The following is a 21,261-nucleotide window of genomic DNA, read 5'->3' as shown; positions in this document are numbered from 1 at the left end:
AAGTACAGCTGTCACGGAGCAGAAACGGGAGCTGGGAGCATGTAAATATAATAATAACAACCACTAAAGCCAAAAAGAGTACCTGACGAGACCAGCTGTAAGGAAGCTGTTAAGACTCGACTGTACACCATGTTCATGTTTTCCTCCGAAACAACAAGTTCCGTTGGAGCAGCCTTTCAACGCCTCTCTCTGTCTCTCACTAGCAAAGTTGACCCAGACAACAAAGTAAAGCTAGTTTTCAGCTACGAGCCCGACACGAACCGGACGTATTAGCCAGAGGTCCCTTTACTACGGTTCGGAGCTGCTGACCTGTTTTATCTATGCGCGGAATAGTTTTCTACACGAGATCGCTGCAAAAAGTGCAGCCTTACCTAATGTCCACCTACTGTTACTCATTTATATTAAGATTTTAACATCTAGTTGGTGTTGGTATGGCGAGTAGCCTTCAGTAATAGTAATAAATCACACAGCAATAGCACATTCATGTAGTTGTAAAGTATTCAGAATACATTACTTCTATAATCTTTGGTGGAATACATTTTAAAATTAACCTTCCCAACACTGTCAACAGGTTAGCACCTCATACCACAGTGCAGCAAAGCGGTGTTGAAATCTCCCAATTCTTTGAATCTTTGGGCTGAAGGAAGGACAATACTCGGTGTATAAATGCTCAATCAACAATCATTTATTTCCATACAATTCAACACTTAAGAGCATAAGGACCATCATGATGGGGAGACATGCCTGAAGAGGGTCACAGCAAGTCTCAAAATGGTGACGGGTTGCTCAGCTTTTTATAGTCTCTAGTGGCCCCCACCTAGTCGTAAAAGCCTAAATATTCACATTCTTTCTCTTTTACGGCGCCTAAGTTATGACCTCGGCTCCCTGTCTTTCTGCTCTTCTGAAAGGTGGGGGTATGGAATGTGGTCTGTCTCTTCTATTATCGGCACAAGGTCCTCTGCGCACAACATTCTCTTCATGATTCAGCAGTATGAAATGTCAAGAAACAGTGTAACACATTCAACAGTGTCGAGTAATACAGGTCAATCCAATAGATCTAATGATTTTCACACTCTTTTAAGTCAGAAGTATAATGCAAACTAAGACTACATACTGATCACACACTCTATGTTAAAGGGTATAATATGATCTACAGCAGTATCATACTTCAACTACTTTGATTACATATATAAGGTAACATATGATAACAGAATAATATCACAATTCCCCCTTTGATCTCTTTTCTTCAAAGAGATCACTTACAACATACACTCCAGCATTGCAAGGTCCAGTTCTCCTTGGTCCTGAGGCCCTCTGTCCCCCTTTAACCATATGTGGGATGACCTCTGTGTTCACGCAGTTCAGATGCAAGCAAAGTTAGATTTACAACCATAACAGCAGTTACAGATGACACTCCCATCACTCCCCAATTCTCCCACAGCTTTATTTTGGTGCTCCAGTTTTCCCCCCCTTTTTAATGCCCCCTTATACCTTTCAAACGTACTTAGACTAGAACCTCTGTCTAAGGAGCTTTTAACCTTTATTTTTATTGCTGCAGCTACCAGTGTCTTCCAGTTGGGTGATTCTCAGCTTCTTTCTTCGACCTCCGGGGTTAGACCACCCTTTGGTCGTTGCACAGTTCAGGGGATTATTCTGCCCTGATTTCAAACAAAGATCTGTGTGTTTTGGGGTCACCGCTGTGTCCCCCTTTTTGCCAAGAGCCTCTTGAACCTCGTTGGTCTGATGTTCCTGGTTTTCGCCAACCCCTTCATGGTTATTGCTGTGTTTGTGGGATCCATGTTCTCCAGGAGCCCAAACATGCCATGACACTTGACCCCAGTTGCTGTCTCGGCAGTCCCTACATCTGTCTCTGCTGTGAAGGGTCCTCACATCTCCGTGTCCCCATCTGGTGTCTCTTCCTTTCTCTGCAAGAGACAGAAAACCAAAACACCTCTCTCCCTAGCCTTGATAATCTAATATTGTTATCCATTGTTCTAATGATTCAAATTTGGTTTAAAATATTATGTTCAGGACTTATTCTAATCATACTCTATGTGTGTGTAAAAGAAATCAAAAATTAATGAACCATTTCTAAGTCTACCCCTTATAAGCTTAAGTTTTACCATACCTAAATTATTAAACACACAAATAGAGTCATCAGATGTTCATAAAACCATTGTTTGATGTTCAGACTCAACTTCCCCCTTTTTGACACACTCCCATGTGTCAATTCATTGGAGCTAGACAATTAAAAGAGAAGGTTAGTGACATCTTATCTCAGAAAGTATCAGAAATTCTTCTCTCGAGTACCGTTGCTCCAGCCTTGTCATCCCTGAGGATCTTCAATCCCGGTAATTTCCCTTCTCCTCATGTAATAAAGTCTGTCATCCTTCCATGCCCTGGTAACTGGTCCATCCAGAGCTGTAACATTTTGAAATGTACATACAACAAGCCAAACCACACCTTGGTCACACCAACCCTTTTCTGCCCTGAAGATGTCCAACGCCATCTTAGTCTGGACCAGGGTTGTAATAGTTTTGCAATTTTCATTCGTTTTTATTTTTATTCAGCTTCGACTTCAGATTTTCAATTTTATATCAGTTTTAATCAGTTTTTACCAATTGTTTGCTAGTTTAATTTAGTTTTGATTAGTTTCAGTTATAGTTTTAGTTGTGTCTGCAATAATTAAGTGTAGCAAAATCCCAGTCCCATCATATCAGTCATGCTCTTGTGCTTATCCTTGGGTATTGTGACTATTAACTCTTGCAGCACCGGGTGCTCCTAATTTTGGTTCCAGTGAATTTATAAACTTTGTGAAGGGAATTGACTCCTCTGCACACTGGAATAAACATAATCAACATGATCCAAATTTTACTGCGTGTTATTTCACCATCTTATCTTCAAATGCTCCATCCTTATGTGGTTTGCGACATTATGTTTATCCCCTCTGTCTCTAAATGTTTGAAGAATTTTCAAGTTTGGGGTCAAATTTTAAGAATTTGACCATAAGTGAAAGTTATGGTGTCATCACCCCCTTCGGGGCTTACCTTTCCCAGTTTTGATGATATTCCTCCCTATTCTTTGCAAATACCCCCTGTTGGTGGCGAGAAACTGTTGGTGTGGTCAAGTGGGTGCTATAGAAACAAAAGCTCAGGACAGAACAGTTATCAGTCATGTACTTCATACAAATTTTGCATATGTTTTATTTCATATTGATCCTCTGAGTGTTTGAATTTATCCAAACTAAACACAATATTTTTCTTTATTTACTTTGCTCTTGTTCTTTTGCAGTACCACATCCTATCAAATGTCCCTGTCAATTATATTCTACATTTAATAACTTACTATTTCAAGCGAGAACCTAAATCACGTGGACCAATGTTTGTTATTGCATATCTCTATTCTGAATGTGGCCAGTCATTCATAGGTATTGTTAAAGTTTTGGCGATTTTCCTCTATAAAATTTAATTGACTTTTTTACAGTGGCCTGCTATGGTTAATAGTAACATATTCCAGTCATGAGTGATATCAAAAGTTTTCTCCACTGTAGCATTTGGCATTCCCAATAATATAACATGATACCTTCATCAAAACACAGCTAATATAGCACAGTTTTCTTTAATGCAAACATCATCAACTCAAAATCAGCAACCAAAGTGTTAAGTCTGCAGTTCATACTTATGTGAAGCTACAGTCTCCTCCTCCAGTCTCTCTTATCCTCCTGCTCCTGAAAAAACAAAACAAAACAAAGCGAAGCATCCACCCTTCTCTTGTCCGCTGGGTGAATTGTTTATTGGCATTTAAAGTGGGTGCAGTCATTGTCTCAGTATCAAGTCAGTCAAAACTTTTAGTCGTCAGTCCATCACAGTCCATTCACATGCATACCTCCACACACATTCATACCAGATGTTGCTGATAATGGAGTCTCCCGCGCAACCTATTCGAGCCTCCATCACCAGCAAGATGACGTCATCATTTTAAAAGGAAAACAATTCTTTGTTCTTTTGTTCTGGATTGACTCGCTGCAATCCTTTTAGACTCAGGACTTCTCATGTGATCAGTGTCCCATATAAGTGAATTTCTCTCAAGCCAATTACAATCATGGAGAAGCACACTTTGCAACTGTTTTTGTAAGAATATTTCACAGCGCTTTAAGTTTCAATCTTTCAGGCCTGGTTTAAAGAGCTGATTGTTAAATCATGAACTCACAAAATATCAAAATATCACCACCGGTGGATCACACCTCCCAGATTTTTTTATCTCAGTGCACTGTAACAAAAACGAAAACAGACATAACCAACAAAACACTAACAACAATAACACAAACTAGGGCCCGTTGCAGACATGTCCAAGCATAAAACTATCCTCTCTCGCTTACGAGAAAGAACACAAGCCAAAGCTCACTGATAAAATCAAGCTAGCGCTAAGCAAAACCAAACAATCAACCAGAAGTTCACAGGAACATTTTGCTTCCTGCCGGGACAATATCGTGTGGGAATGAGAACCTTTTGTTCCTCCTTGAATTAAATCTCAATCACAGAAAATGCCGTACTCCAACCTAAACTTACACTATTAATTCATCATTTTTCACTCTGTGGCACTGTTCCTCACCAGGGCTGTGTGGAGCACAGCAAAGAATTCAGTCAAGGCCTTGAGCCATAAACAGACATCACGCACAGACATGGTTTTCATAACCAAACCGTTTAAGACCTTATTCCTAAAATCTACATAAATGCCCTCTGAGTGACATATAACACATTCTAAGTAATCAATGGTAATCAATGGCTCCTCATAAAATTATGCATTGGGATGTTTGTGTGCAGCATTTTGCATATCGGCATAAGCAAAGCATTCTTCATTGCATCAGCGTGTATGTGTGTGTGGGTGCATCACTCTTCATTGCACAAGCGTGTGCATGTGTATGTGTGTGTGCGTCATTTCTCACTCAATCAACGAGTGCACATGTATTCATGTGTGTATTTCATTTCATTCTGAATCTGTGTGTGTGTAGACGTGTGTGTGTGTGTGTGTGTGTGTGTGTGTGTGTGTGTGTGTGTGTGTGTGTGTGTGGGTGTTTATGTTCATCACTTTCCTGTTCTGGGCCCTGTTTCAGGAAGCCGGTTTAGTGGAAAAACTGAGTAAGTATACCCTGAGTTAACGAAAACTCTGGTTTTTCGGTTTCACAAAGCGAGTTCAGCTGAAGCCTCAGTGAGTCACTATGACGACACACTCCGTGAAGCTAACCTGCCCCCTAGCAGGTTTACTACAACTAACCCTGACTGTCTCCGCCCCTTTGTCGGAAACCTGACAGTAGGAAGTGTCGGACATGGCGTGCTCCTTCCTTGAAGAGCCAGTAGATCGTGAAGCCCAAATTCTCCGCAGAGCTCACCGCCGGGAGAGAGTGATCAGAGCGCGTTTGGACATTTTATCATTTCCTGATGATTTTCTGTGCGAACGTTACCGTTTTTCAGCACAATCTATAATTTATTTGAATAACATCCTCAGGCCATATATTACGCATGTGACACATCGCGGACATCCTCCCAGTTCATTACATATTATTTGTATTGCACTTCGGTTTTTTGCAAACGGGAGCTTTCTGTATAATATTGGTGATGCTGAGCACGTTTCCAAGGCTACCGTCTGTCGGGCAGTCAGGAATGTTACAGTTGCACTGAAATGTCTCCTGTACTCGTCTGTGGTGTTCCCCGGTCACAGACCCACAAGATTTATCAAAGAGGGATTCCACAAAATTGCAGGTATCAGGATGACCAAAACTTAATTCATGATGTGGTGATACTTGGACTACTACTTAAATTTTACATTTATTCTCACGGTTCCCAGGCGTGATTGGCTGTATAGATGGCACTCACATTCCAATCATTGCTCCTTCAGTAAATGAAGGAGACTATGTGAACAGGAAGTCTTTCCACAGCATTAATGTGCAGGTACATAGTTCCCTGTAGCATTTCAAACTAACATATTATTTCATTATAGTAATGGATGCTAATTTGTGTTCTCTGCACTGTGAAGATCATATGTGATGCTGCCAACATTATCACAAATGTGGAAACCAAGTGGCCAGGCTCTGTTCATGACTCACAAATATTCCGTGAATGTACACTGAGCACAAAATTTGGACATGGTGAGTTGAGAATACTTTAAAATATATAAAGACCAATTGCTTCAGGGACATTTGAACTGAAGTGTATCCTTCTGTCTTAGGAGAGTTCACTGGCTACTTGCTTGGTGATAGGGGGGGTATCCATGTTTACCCTATTTGCTTACCCCTTACCCTGACCCGGGCCCACAGCAGCGATATAATCTGGCTGATTGCAGGACAAGAGCCAGAATTGAAATGACTATCGGAATGCTTTGTTAGCAAAGCATTCTTCATTGCATCAGCGTGTATGTGTGTGTGTGCGTGTGGATCACTCTTCATTGCACAAGCGTGTGCATGTGTATGTGTGTGTGCGTCATTTCTCACTCAATCAACGAGTGCACATGTATTCATGTGTGTATTTCACTTCATTCTGAATCTGTGTGTTTGTAGACGTGTGTGTGTGTGTGTGTGTGTGTTCATCACTTTCCTGTTCTGGTGTTCTGGGTAAACCACTGCCTGAAGCATGCCCTGGGGTCCTGCCCTCCTCCTTTTCAGTTTGTTTGCGACCATTGCTGCTGCTGCTGCTCAAAGTTCAGTCCATCCTGGTTCTGACCCCAATTGGGGGAGTCCTTTCTCCAGTGTCCATGCTCACCGCAGGTGAAACCTGCATCTTCTCCTGTGTTTTTTGTCCATTCTGAGGTGCCTTCTGTCCTCAGTTACTCCTCCTGTCTCGGTCACGCCCTTTTTGCTGCCCGATCCTCCGTGTTGGTCCATCACTGTCTTGCACAGTGTAAATGCAGCATTATCAAGGTCAGCATTCTTTTGCTCGGCCTTACTTTTCCTTCGGGCTTGGCGGGCGTCTCGTCACAGCTCTGTCAGCTGACGCAGTCTGAGAATTTTCCCCCGTGTAGTGAAACGGGCCTTAGGTTTAGTGCTCTCCGTCTCTGCTGCATGAGATCACATTCCTGCAGCACTGTTGACTTTTTCAGGTTGTTGTTGTGGGTCCAGCTGTTGCAGCATTTGGTCAGTGTCACGTATAGGGGAGAGCAGGAGTCCAGTCCGCCTCGGCTTTCAGGGCCGGCAAAGCAGCCTGTAATTAAACATAAAGAGAAAAAACAAAAACAAAACAAAAGCAAACGAACAGGAAAATGATGTTGTGTTGGCTGTATTACAACGAGATGGGAGAAACACCGGGACCAGGCCCTGTGTCAGCCTTCTCTCCCCCTTTTTTTGTTTTTTCTCTCCCGATATAATCAACTCCTAACCCACCAAGTTGACAGGACAACATGCACCTGTTAAAATTCTTAAGGTCATGTTTAAAAGCCCAAAAAGAAATTTTTCTTTTCCTTTTACAGCGCAGACTGCACGCCAGTCTCTCAACACATTCCTCTCTGTACTCCTCCATAATTCTCCACTACACACCTCTTACTATCTCTCTTTTTATTTTTATTTTTTTATTACACCACAGAGTAATACACCCAATTATGCCCGTCTATCTCTATGTGGCTCCAAATTCCCTCTTTATTTAATTTCACACTTGTCAGGGGACAGGTACACAACAATTTTAACCACTGAAACGAGGAATTTAACCTTTTTATTTCTTTACTAATCTAGACTCAACCTTTGTTGGCAAAATGTGTCTTGTTCTAGTCCGGAATAAATGTGAACCCGTGGTTACACGGCCGTTCCAGTGTTATTTCCGTAGCTAATGCGGGAGTCCTAAGTTCCCAAGTCGCCACCTCGGCACTTAATCTGCCTGTACGTCTACAGACAGGAGGGTTGCCAAACCATGAACAAAATTAGTTTCCACAGGTACACTAGGCGTCAACCTTTGATCTTAAAGCATTTTCTTCGCACTAATGTCCTCCTATTCAAACACATCAACCGTCACTGTGTTTCACGCTTCACACTCACAGAAAGCACACTCAGAGCGTGCCTCACTCACACTCAAAACAGTACCCAGAGCGCGCTTCGCAGCTTCGCACACACTCACCCACAGTGAGACACACAGAGAGCGCTTTTCATCAGCAGAAATTTGCACAGAAACCTCTGAGCTCAACTGTTAGAACCCTTTAAAGCACCACTGCACCATAGACCAAAATACCCCTTTCTCTGCGCTTATGACCGCCACCACGGGGCAAAAATCGCATCATAAAAGTGACACTCGTCCCCGAGGCTCAAAACCGACACCATAAACCAGGTTCTGCTTTACCTTTATTTCATGGCAAGTAAAATTTTACTTATTATTTATGACCGCAGCCCTCGAGGCAAAAACCGACACCACAAATCACCATCAAACCTCTATTCAATGTACTGAAATCAGCACCAATCGCTGCTGTACTCACGGCTGCACCACCGGAACACGGCCGTATCATAAACCAAAACCTACGGACGTGTTTTGCTTTTACACGTTGCCAGCGTTCAAGCCAGCAGCTGCTTTTCCTTAATTCTATACTAATTTCATGGCCACATCAACGAAGACTCAAACCGACATCATAACAAACTTCAAAACCTCTACTCAATGTACTGGACTTATGGCCGCGTCTCCAAGAGATTCTAATGTATTATTGCTACAGAAGCCAGTCTTCGACAAAATTAAATGTGGAAGGTAAAGTGGGCTGCAACTAGTCCAATGTAGTATGTTATTAGTTTCTCGGTAGAAGCAGTTTATTTAACACACTGGAATTCAGCCTCAACTTATGTTGTTCGTATCTTGCGCCAAAAACCAGACACCGACAAATTTAATGTGAAAATACGTGTAACTCAGCGAACAGATTAATTTGGAAAGCCCAATATGCACATTTGGTATTTATAATACAACAGGCTGTGCTTACCTTTTTATTTTTGGACCGGTCCTCTGTTCACCTCGCCTCACGATCTCACCAGAGGCCAAATCTGCACCTCCTCAGCACACCAAAGATCCGGGTCACACGGCACCAAGTTGTTGAAATCTCCCAATTCTTTGAATCTTTGGGCTGAAGGAAGTACAATACTCGGTGTATAAATGCTCAATCAACAATCATTTATTTCCATACAATTCAACACAAAGAGCATTTAGAACCATCATGATGGGGAGACATGCCTGAAGAGGGTCACAGCAAGTCTCAAAATGGTGACGGTTTACACAGCTTCTTATACCCTCTAGCGGCCCCCACCTAGTCGTAAAAGCCCAAACATCACATTCTTTCTCTGTTACATCGCCTAAGTTATGACCTCGGCTCCCTGTCTTCCTACAAAGGTGGGGGTATGGAATGTAGTTTAGCTCTTCTGCCCTAGACGCAGAGTCTCCTGAACAATCTTATTTTTATGATTCAACAATAAAGCATGTCAAGAAAACAGTGTAACACATTCACAGCAGATCAAGGATACAGAGTGATGCACACTTATCTAATAAACTAATATGTGAATATGTTCTGTTAACTCAAAAGTATCATGAGAACTAAACTACATACACAGCACACCATCTAAACTAAAGGATAATATATGACCTACAGCAGTTAGCTTAATTCAACTACTTTGATTACATATATAAGGTAACATATGATAACAGAATAATCTGATAACATCTCATCGTGACAACTAAAGTTTACCTTGCCTGGATGGGCAGCTCTCTGGGTGCTCAACACCCCCAAAGCTCTGACCCTAGAATCGCCCCTGATAGCCACCATCAAACAACTGAGTTTTTTTTACACATCGACCAGCATCCGGCCAATCCACCACCTTCCATCGTTTATACCGTTACAAAAACAATAATAATCATAAAAAAACATCATCGGCCCATAAAAATGAAAAAACATCATCAGTATGCCCGATGGCCAGTCCAGCTATGGTCGTGCCATCAGTTAACCCTTCACGTGCCAGCTGTGACACGCGTGCCCAGGGTTGCCGACCCCTGCTCTAAAGCATCTGATTTGGATTCCTGAGATCAAATATATTTTCCTTTGGCTTTGTTTTCTTCCCATTTGTGGCTTTAATGTAGTGTTACATCCTGTTTGTTTGCTTCCATCTGTATACATGTCCAGATTCACTGTTATGTTTCTATTCTTACATTGCTGTGTAATCACTGTTCCCTCTGCTGACTGATGTGACCTTTTGTATCTCACACTGATACTTCTCATATTTGTATCTGCGCCTAAAAGATAAAAAGTTTTCCATGCTGAAACACAGCTCCACCTCCTGTAGTTCTCCCTCTGAACCACTAGATGTCTCTGTTATCTAAATGAAGACGTGCAGCACAGCAACCACAGCAGCGCTCAGATCACACGTGTCCTGTTATTATGTATAAAAGCATGAAACAGGTGAGACAGGTGGGATCAATATTAATGTTGTGGAAATATATGAAAAAGCAACAGAAGAGTGAAAACATTTCGTGTTTCTAGAAAGATCTTTCAGGACACAGCTGCTCACAGACTGTATTTACAAGTGACAAACTGCAACTCTACAGTACATCTACAGTATACATCAAATATATTCTGTATTCAAATCTATTGAGTTATGTTTGAAAGTCTTTCCAGGTGAGTTTGATCCAGGAGGGTCTGAAGCCAGAGTCAGGCAGAGACTGTGCAGAGACTGTAGAAGGACAGAGCAGCAGCAGAGCAGTCCAGATACACTGATGATCCTCTGTCAGATCCAGAGGGACACACAGGGATGATGCTGGACTCTACATTGTGTCTGACAGTGGAGCTGTTCTCAGAGCAGTTCACTCTGCAGCACTGACAGTCATCTGCACTTCTTCTCATTCCTCTGTCAGTCACTGCTGGATGAAGCTCTCCTCTCCACCTCCCAGTAACATGGCCCAGTCAGAGCGTCTCTACACACAAGCTGCTGCTGCTTCAACCTCTCTGGATCATCAGGACACAGCTCCTCCTCTCTCAGCACACACACCGTCCTGTTTACCATCATCGCCTCCACCTGCAGAGAGAAGGAGGAAGAGCAGAGGAGATAAACGAGTGTTTCCAGAGACTCTTCATCAGCTGTCAGTCAGTGATGCAGCATATCCAGTATAAAGAGCAGCAGGGACTTCAGTGCTGGGACTGTACTAGGACTCATTGTTGCTTCACTTTTTCTAATCTTTGGATTTTTATTGAAGTTGATAAAAATGTTTTTCCCTCCTAGTTTGAGTTTGGACTTTCATTCATTAGAAGAACCTTGGTGTGTCCACTCTGAGCTCTGTAGGAACCCCAACAACAAGCCCAACAATCCAGATGGACGGTTCCAGCTGTTAACTGGAGGAATTCCATCCAAACATCTGCTCTCACTAAATTCTTCCTCACCTACAGACTGTGTTCTTCACTGCTTTAAACTTGGAAATGAATGCAGACATTGGTCTGCGTGCTGCTTTGTTCAGAGAGCTGATTGGCTGTTGACAGCGTTTGATCAGAGCGTGTCAGCCGTTACTATGGTGACCATAAAGGTCAGAAACAGGAAGTGTTTGTGTCCAATCCTGAAGCCTGTCACCGTTCTCCTCTCACAGCTTCACTGAGAAGCTGCAGCTTTACAGGAAACACTGGATCTTTGTTTCATACTGACTGTGTTTAGTACAATACTGCTGACAGCACCACCCACTCACTCCATCACTCTACTGACCTCAGAGTCTCCAGTCTGTAGTCTGGACTCTGCTGAAGATCAGACAGCTGCTTCACATCTGGATCCTTCAGGTTGTTTCCGTACAGGTCCAGCTCTCTCAGATGGGAGGGGTTGGACTTCAGCGCTGCTGCCAGATAATCACAGCTGATCTCTGACAAACCACAGTCCCTCAATCTGTATAAAGAATGAAAGATGTAAGTTTATTAGACAAAGTGTGAGCTTGAAATCATTCAGTGTTTCATCATCTGTTCAGAGCTGAAGAAGGTTCAGAATGTAGAAGTTTAGAAAATGGAAACTCCAAACAGCTGAAGCCAACAGGAAGCAGCTTCAAACAGGAAACTGTTGAATCATTTCTTCCAGTTGGTCCAACAAGACAGACTAAGTATTGGACATGTGTTGTGGCTCCATTAGGGGAGCTTCTAAATGTGATGTGATGGCCCCTCTGGGTCTGTCAGGTCACAGGACTGAAGAGAGCTCAAACTGGGCACACAGTTGTTCCAGGCTGGACCAAAGACTCTATACTGGGACTGAGGGACTGCTTTGACTGCACCCACTGGGACTTTTTAAAGGCTCATGTTCTCACTTAGATCATCGATTTCTACTTACATTTCTTTCTGGGAAAAATGGGGATTACTTTGGAAACAGGAAGTATTTTCCCCAATAAGCAGCCCTGGATTAGTAAATCACTCCAACATGTTCTCAGGCAGAAGAAGCTGTCTTGTTATGAGGGAGAGAAGAAAAAGATTGAGGCACAGAAACTTGTTGAAAGAGAGATAAAGCAGCTAAAATCAGGTGTAAAAGTAAAGCAGAGGATGAGCTGAATAAAGGACACTCAAGGCTGGCTTGGAAAGGAATGAAGTCCATGGTGGGGATGCAGAACAAGGAGCAAAGATGAATGTGATGCTGAATCAGCAGAAGACTTGGACTCATTTGATTCCAGCTATGATATCATTGATTTCAATGAAGAGCTTTGTGATTGTAGCAAAGGGCTGGTAGTTCTGAGAGTCCCACTGATGAGGTGTTTGTGTGGAAATCTCTTAGTGGGAGCAAAGAGAGAAAAAGCCCTGGTCCTGATGCTGTGGGAGGGAAATGATTGAAGTGTGCTGTGAGGAACTGACTGGGAGATTTTCACACATTTTCCAGTCCTCCTTGGAACAACAGGAAGTTCCCAGCATATGGAAACAAAGGTTAAGTGTCCTATGGCACTCCGTGATGATGGTGCTGTGGCCCCACCACCTCCACCTCTTTGTAAAGGAACTAACTGTCATCTGAAGCTTCAAATGGGACTAAGACTTCCTCCACTAGGTGGCAGTGTCTGATGAGAAAGTGTTAGTGGAGCTGGCCTGGAGTCAGAAAAAGGAAGATGCAGGATTTGGGCTGAAATGGGGAAAAGTGGTTCGCACTAGTGCCTTAAAGCAAGAAGGTTGTAGGTTGAAGCTTGTTGGCCTTTCTGTGGAGGTTGGATGTTCTCCCACAGTCCAATGAAATGCTGCTTAGGTTCATTGGTGCTTCTAAATTGGCTGTAGGTGTGGATGTGAGAGAATGCTTCTCTGTCTCTCTCTGTTGGCCCTGTGATGGACTGCTCACCTGTGCAGGTGGACCACGCCTCTTGCCCTATGACAGCTAGGGCACAGGCTGCAGCCCTGTGAGCCTAAGCTGAATAAACAGTTAGCAAAAATGATCCATAGATGGCCTGAAATCCCCCAGTTAGCAGTTTGGTAGATAGCTATGACATGCTAATCCCATCCAGCAGCTGTATTCTACCTGTAAGCTGATCCCTGCTGAGCCAAAGCACTTTTTCATATACAAATTACAACCTTTAATAGAAACCTATTGGTCAGCATCTTATTAGCCTGCTGTTAGCTTCATTCCACAGAAAACTGAGAGAAACTAACAGAGTTGATAAAGAATAAAGAGAAATGTGCTGATTTAAAGCCTTTGAAGTGCTTCAGATGATCTCTGTCCACTTCTGTCCACTCATTCATTCATGTAAGCTTTCTAATGCAGCTTTGATCTTCACAGTCTGCTTCATGAAACTCATTCTAACCCTGAATGTCAGAGTGTTCCTCCTTCTCTTTCCCATCATTCATGCTGGCAGTGGAGGAGATTTGGATGTTGGACTGTGTTTTGGATGATGTGTGTATGTTTGTGTTGGACTGCTGTCTGTAAAGCAAACACACATTTTGCTTTGGATTTCAGTGTCAGACAGACTTTAAGGTGGAATGAAGAGTTTGAGAGTTTCACAGTGAATTATCCAGTGGAGGATTTTTCTTCTTCTTTGAAAGTTTGAAATGTGAACATTGTTCTGCTGCAGTCAATGGACTAAACCAGAGAAGAAAAAAAACAGACTTTACCATGAAGATCCTCAGTGTGGATCAGTATAATATCAGCCTGATGTCTGCAGTTTAGTGTCAGCACAACTTTCACATCATATTCATCTCAGCACAACTAAAACATGCTGACTGACCCCAGAGTTTCAAGTCCACATCCTGGACTCTCCAGGAAACCACACAGATGCTTCACTCCTGAATCCTGCAGCTTTTTCTTGTTAGTCAACCACCAGGAGTCAGTACTCAGGTCCAGCTCTCTCAGATGGGAGGGGTTGGACTTCAGTGCTGCTGCCAGATAATCACAGCTGATCTCTGACAAATCACAGTCCATCAATCTGTATAAAGAATGAAAGATGTAAGTTTATTAGACAAAGTGTGAGCTTGAAATCATTCAGTGTTTCATCATCTGTTCAGAGCTGAAGAAGGTTCAGAATGTAGAAGTTTAGAAAATGGAAACTCCAAACAGCTGAAGCCAACAGGAAGCAGCTTCAAACAAACACAACAAGAGAAAAAACTCTGAATGTTTCACATTAAAGTCGTACATTTATCATAAAAACAGGACAAAGACTTGAAAAAGTCGTGTTTTTCCTTCCAGGAACCACAAGGCTTCACTTTTAAAGGTGAAGTGTGAAAGAAATGGACATATTTGAAGTCCAACACTTTTTTCCAGTCACATTATTAAAGCAGACAAACTACAAGCTCATTTTCATTCCAACAAGTCATCTTCTGACCTGGACTAACAACACTGGTCTCTATGTGCAGCTGGCTGTGAGACCAGTGCTCAGGGAGCGTCTACAAAGTGCAACACTGAAAGAACATCACACACTCATTTGCTTCCATCATCCAACCTGAAGAGGAAACAGAGACGCCTCCCCTTCAAAGTAAAAGCTGCTCCTTTTGGACACAGTATCAAAGAAAGTCTACAGTATAACATAGAAAAGACAGAACAAAGTTTTGGTTGTTTTGAAATTGTGCAGAAATGAAACTACACTAAGCTCAATTATGTGACAGACATTTCATCCCATGTTAGTTTGGCCTCATCCTGGGCCGGATTATCCAGCACACACTCTGACCACAGGCCCAGGGGCCACGCACAGCTGAGCTCCATCCAAGAGACAGGAAACAAACCAACACAATAATAAAAAGCACCATGTGATCTTCTTACATCTTCAAGACAAACATAGTAAAAACATGAGCATATTTGTTTCCTGATAAAATGATGTGACAGGTAGAACAGAGTAAAGAGGTGGTGTTACAGCCTTTCTCCCCTCTGCTGCCGAGGCTGTTAGTCTCTCCCAAACTCAGCTACAGGACTTCCAAATGAATGAAAGCAGCAGAAGTGGCTTTACAAATGAAAGAGGAAGAGGAGAAGAAGAGGAGAGGGAGGCCACCCTGACCATCACTCCAGCTGAAAACATCACACTTCCATTAAAGTTGGTGAGGAAATGTTGAGCAGGATGAGCTGCTGGCTAATCTGGAGGCTGTAGCAGCAGCTCACAGTCACTGTGGATTTCCACTCATGAAAAAGCTCTGGCTGCTTCATTTCTCATCTCATATCAGAGACTTTAATGCTTCACTGAAGCTGTACTGTGATGCTTCCATATCCCAGTGAGGCCTCCATAATGATTTCAGCTGTTCTGTACACACACTGTGTGCCCTGTATGGCTCAAAGTCTCTGCAGCCTGTTATTATCTGCTATCATCAGATCTTCATCATCCTCATTCACATCCCTCACACACTCTACAGCCTCATCAGCACTGACTTCATCTTCACTGACTGATGGAGCACAACATGAACCTGTGGAGGCTGAAACACTGTCCTGTCAAACATCTCCCCGTCACCACTCCACTTCTGTCAGCCTTTAAATGAACCCTGCTCAAGTCTGTCACTTCTGTTTGGAGCCAAAAGGAAAAACTGTTGTTCAGTCGTTTGGAAAGACAACATTTCTGAAAGCACTCAAACTTCTTCACATTTGTCTTCAGACACATCCTGAACATTTAGGAACTAAAGAAAGTTTCAAACATCAATCAAAGACCTGAAATATAGAAAAACAACAACAGCCGCAGTCAGTGAACTCACCTCAGAGTCTCCAGTCGACAGTTTGGACTCTCCAGTCCAGCACACAGAAGCTTCACACCTGAATCCTGCAGCTTGTAGTTGTAACTCATGTCCAGCTCTGTCAGATGGGAGGGGTTGGACTTCAGAGCTGAGGCCACAACTTCACAGTGAGACTCTGAGAGTCCACACCGAGTCAGTCTGTGATGATAGAAAATATAAAATGTGTTATTATAAAAGCAGAAAATCTGCATTATAAACACAGACTGAATGTATATGAAGACAAAACAGAGTGAGGTCATAATCTGATGAATCTGCTCTTCACATCTGTGCTTCAGCTCCTCTTACTGTGTTTGACATGACACAACGATTGAGTCTCTCTCAGACCTGCAGACTTTTAATGAGAATCTTTGTTTGGCTTTAATCTGCAGATGAAGGAGGAAGATGGTGTCACATTTAGGCTTCCATAATGTCCACAGTCTGTCACTGAGATCTGATCCAGAGTCAGAGTGAAGACACACATTTGGACTGTTTCCTGTTTTGACTCCAGAACATTTTGAATGAGTTCAGCTCAGTGAAGAGTTCCAGCTGGAAAGATGATCTCTGTTTGCTACCTGCTGTCAGGTACGACTGTTCACGTCCACACGCAGGAAAAACCTGCTGACTGTTACCAAACGCAGCAGAAATCTCATCACTGGACAATAATGATGAATGAACTCAGAGCTGCTGATATCAGATCTGATTTCAGGGGAACTAAACACAGAAATGATTGGCTCATTTGAGCTTTCTGAGCCATTATCTGCTGGTGTGTCGCTAGTTGGCAGAAAATGATTTGTATTCCTGTTCAGGGCTTCAGTGTTTATGAGTCCAGATCCAGGTGACAGCAAGTCAAAATGATGTTACCTGTCTGTGTCCAGCAGCAGCCTGTATTCACTTTGAATATTGTTATAAACTGACATGGATCAGTTTGTCTTTGATTGGTTTGTAAATGTCACTGTTTCCATTGGACCTGAGTGACGTACAAAGACAGAGAGGGAGAGAAAGGAGAGAGAGGATGGAGACAGCAAAGAGAGAGCAAACACAAACAGGTGAGAGTGGACAGGTGACCAAGGTCAGCAACCAATCAGAGAGCTTCTGTTTGACCCACAGTCACTGATGATGACTGCACATAACCAAGCAGTGTGTTACTCTGATATCAAATATGGATCCTGCTCTTATAATAATGATCATCAGATGATATTATTGTGTTATTTTGTAGCTGAATACGATGTTTGTGTGATTATCAGTGAAAGAAGCAGTGAGGAGGATGGAGAGAGAGAGAGGACAGAGGGTGAAGTTAGAAACACTAAAAGGATTTTTCATGGATTTCATGGATGATTTGAGTGATTTCCAGCAGGACACTTAAACATGTCAGTGGACGTCCTAAAGAACATATTCACTGATATGAAACGTGTCATTGAACAGGATTAATATCAGTGGAAACATGGTGGAAACAGCTGTGACTGCATGGATGTGACACACTTCAAATCTGTTCTCCACTCTTGGATTTGGGATCCATGGAGCTGCTGCTGAGTCTGTACAATAAAAGGAATGGTGTGGAAGGTTGCAGCGTACGGACACAAACACTTTGTGCTTACAATCTGATTTTATTTTCAAAATTAAACTACTAACCTACACTGATCAATGATGTTAATGATCACATCTGGACTCACCCAGCCTTTCTGCAGTTCCTCACAGCTGGAATCAGTCTCTGTTGTCCCCGCTCTGATGTGTTGTACTTCTGCAGGTCCAACTCATCCAGAACCTCCTCTGACATCTGCAGCATGAAGGCCAGAGCTGAGCACTGGATCTCAGAGAGTTTATTCTCTGATCTGTTCTCTGACTTCAGGAACTCTTGGATCTCCTGAAATAATGAGAGGTGGTTCATCTCCATCAGACAGTGGAAGATGTTGATGCTTCTGTCAGGAGAGATTCCATAACTGTTCATCTCCTTCAGGTTGTTGATGACACTCTGGATGGTTGCTGGACTGATCTCTGTCTGACCCAGCAGACCTACTAAGAGTCTCTGGTTGGACTCCAGACAGAGGCCATGAAGGAAGCGAACAAACAGGTCCAGGTGGCCATTTTTACTCTGGAGGGATTTATACATGGCTCTGTTCAGGAAATCATCCACAGAGGACTCGTTGTATTTTTGTCCCAAGAAGTTCTTCAGCACCTTTGTCTTCCTGTTGGTGAAACAGTGGAACATGTAGACAGCAGCCAGAAACTCCTGAATGCTCAGATGAACAAAGCAGTAGACTGGTTTCTGGAAGATCACACACTCTCTTTTGAAGATCTCTGTACAAACTCCTGAGTACACCGAGGCCTCTGTCACATCCAGACCACACTGCTCCAGGTCTTCTTGGTAGAACATGATGTTTCCTTTCTCCAGATGTTCAAACGCCAGCCTCCCCAGCTTCAGAAGAACTTCCCTGTCAGCCTCCGTCAGCTCCTGTGGACTCGTCTCATGTCCCTCATGGTACTTGTTCTTCTTCCTCTTTGTCTGAACCAGCAGGAAGTGTGAGTACATGTCAGTCAGGGTCTTGGGCAGTTCTCCTCTCTGCTCTGTAGTCAACATGTGCTCCAGAACTGTAGCAGTGATCCAGCAGAAGACTGGGATACTACACATGATGTGGAGGCTCCTGGATGTCTTCATGTGGGAGATGATTCTGCTGGACAGCTCTTCATCACTGAATCTCCTCCTGAAGTACTCCTCCTTCTGGGCGTCAGTGAAGCCTCGTACTTCTGTTAGCCTGTCAACACATGTAGGAGGGATCTGATTGGCTGCTGCGGGTCGGGAAGTTATCCAGACGAGAGCCGAGGGAAGCAGATTCCCCTGGATGAGGTTTGTCAGCAGCTGGCTGACTGATGACTTCTGTGTGACATCAGACAGCAGCTTCCTGTTGGTGAAATCCAATGAAAGTCTGCTTTCATCCAGGCCGTCAAAGATGAACAAAAGCTGAGAGACAGCCAGCTTCTCTGCTGTGACCTTCTGTAATGTTGGATGGAAAACATGGAGCAGCTCCAGAAGACTGTACTGCTCATCTCTGATCAGGTTCAGCTCCCTGAATGAAAGCAGAACCACCACACTGACATGTTGGTTCTCCAAGCCCTCTGCCCAGTCCAGAGTGAACTTCTGCACTGAGAAGGTTTTTCCAACACCAGCCACGCCGTTGGTCAGAACCACTCTGATGGGTCTCTGTTGGTCAGGTAAGGCTTTAAAGATGTCCTGGCACCTGATTGGAGCGTCATGGAGGGCGTCCATCTTGGAAGCTGTCTCCAGCTGCCTCACCTCATGTTGGGTATGAACCTCTTCACTCTGTCCCTCTGTGATGTAGAGCTCAGTGTAGATGGTGTTGAGGAGGGTTCTACTTCCTGTTTCATCACTTCCTTCAGTCACACGTTCACATCTCCTCCTCAGACTGATCTTATGTTCATCTAAAACCTCCTGCAGACCAACATCTGCTGAAAGAAAGAAAAACAATGAGACTAAAGAGAAAGAAAACTCTTCAATGTCTGAACAACACAAGAAGTCCAGTTTTCAGAAATGAGTCCATCAGCAGACAGATGTTCAGTCTTACTTTGTACACAGCTGCTCTGACTGGCTGTCTGCAGTCCAGCTCTGCTTCTGGATCTTTCTCCACACTGGGGACAGGAGGAGTCTCCTGGTGAAGCAGACTGGTCCCAGTATGAGGAGATGCACTGTCTGCAGAACCAGTGTCCACAGCTGGTAGAGACTGGATCCTTCAGGACGTCCTGACACAAAGCACAGCAGGACGGCTGCTCCTCCTCACAAACACCACTCCTCTTCCTCTCTCTGTGAACACATTTCTTCATCACTAAAAACATTTACTGTCAGTGAAAAACATCCAGATGTGACCAAACTGCAGTTCCTCACAGTTCCTTTGATTTCATCAACACTAATGAGCTGCTCTTCCTGTCTGCCTGTCTCATTAAACACTGAGCGATGAATACAAACTCAACACTTCCTGCAGACTTCCTGACTTCACAATAAAAGCTTTCCATCAGAGAGACACAGTTATGACTTTCACTGTTTTACAGCCGCTGTGTGCAGATTATCTGGGTCAGTTCACTCTGAAGCAGCTTAGAAGTGTCCGTGTAGAGCCGTGGTCTGACACACAGAGAGTTCTGATTTTCTCTATTTAAACAAACATGATGAAGATGAGCAGGTTTCTCTTCTAGTATAAACTCTGTGTCTCTCTGGCTGGCTCATGATGGCTCATGATGATCAAAGTGCGTCCCTTATTAGCTCAATACGGGACGTGTGCTTTTGTTTCTAAATACGGGACGATTCAGTTTTTTAAGGGACGGTTGGCAACCCTAACAGTCATAGCCTGCTGCTAGCATGAATGCTAAACGTACTGCTGTGGATGATCAGCAGAAAAACATGTGGTCAGTTTGACTGTTTGCTGTATTTAAAGTGTTTTTCTCAGTTTGTCTGTATTCAAAGTGCATTCGGGGCTTTAGCTGACAGCTCTTTGTGCTAACAAACTAAACTCTCTTAGTTTAAGCCAGCAGACTTTACCAAACACAAAGCCTGCTGCTGCCTCCATGGGTTAGCTTGTGTGACTGGTGTTTACAGCAATGAAATCTAAATCACACTAATGTGTCCTCCAAGGTGTTTGGTGGGAGCACTGAGTGAAACATAAGAGCTCTGGTTAAGCCTCATCAGCTGGATAGGCTGTCCACCCTAGTCCAGGCTTTAACTCAAATCTCTGATTGGCTTTCTAACAATTAAGCCAAATATTCGAAATCTTGGAATAATATTTGACTCTTCTTTGGGCCTTGACTCACATGTAAAGTCTCTGTCTCGTTCCTGTTTCTTTCATTTAAGGAATATTTCTAAACTGCGACATATGGTCTCCTTAGCTGAACTGGAAAAAATTGTCCATGCATTTGTGTCATCGCGTTTAGATTATTGTAATTCCCTGTTTACCAGCTTGGATAAATCATCTCTTTCTCGCCTCCAAGCTGTACAAAACGCAGCACCCACTCTACTAACTCGCTCTACCCAGCGAGCTCACATCACTCCTATTTTATGTTCTTTACATTGGCTCCCAATAGATTTTAGAATTTGTTTTAAATGATTGTTTTAACGTACAGAGCACTAAATGGCCCCAGATTATT

At 43.2% G+C, this 21,261-nt stretch overlaps 2 protein-coding genes across 3 annotated transcripts in view; both read right to left on the bottom strand.

Moving 5' to 3' along the window:
* LOC146712470 (NACHT, LRR and PYD domains-containing protein 12-like) overlaps positions 1-21,261 on the bottom strand; it is a 134,337-nt gene that overhangs the window by 106,297 nt on the left and 6,779 nt on the right. The window lies entirely within an intron of this gene.
* On the bottom strand, positions 10,408-20,268 carry LOC146712471 (protein NLRC3-like). 2 transcript variants are annotated; one of them, XM_085442963.1, is made up of 6 exons: positions 19,695-20,268; positions 17,787-19,578; positions 16,099-16,275; positions 14,157-14,354; positions 11,690-11,863; positions 10,408-11,014 (listed from the first exon to the last, which is right to left on the bottom strand). In XM_085442963.1, the coding sequence occupies exons 1-6, from the start codon at positions 19,960-19,962 to the stop codon at positions 11,002-11,004; spliced, it is 2,622 nt and encodes an 873-aa protein (XP_085299089.1). In that variant the 5' UTR covers positions 19,963-20,268; the 3' UTR covers positions 10,408-11,001. The 2 variants fall into 2 exon arrangements, with proteins under 2 accessions (XP_085299089.1, XP_085299095.1); XM_085442969.1 differs by lacking the exon at positions 14,157-14,354.

The sequence above is a fragment of the Copadichromis virginalis genome, linkage group LG3 (assembly GCF_057382275.1).
Source record: "Copadichromis virginalis isolate Kocher_CV1m ecotype Utaka linkage group LG3, C_Virginalis_male_GT1.1, whole genome shotgun sequence".
Classification (NCBI taxonomy): Eukaryota; Metazoa; Chordata; class Actinopteri; order Cichliformes; family Cichlidae; genus Copadichromis; species Copadichromis virginalis.
This window is presented reverse-complemented; position numbering and strand designations above follow the sequence as displayed.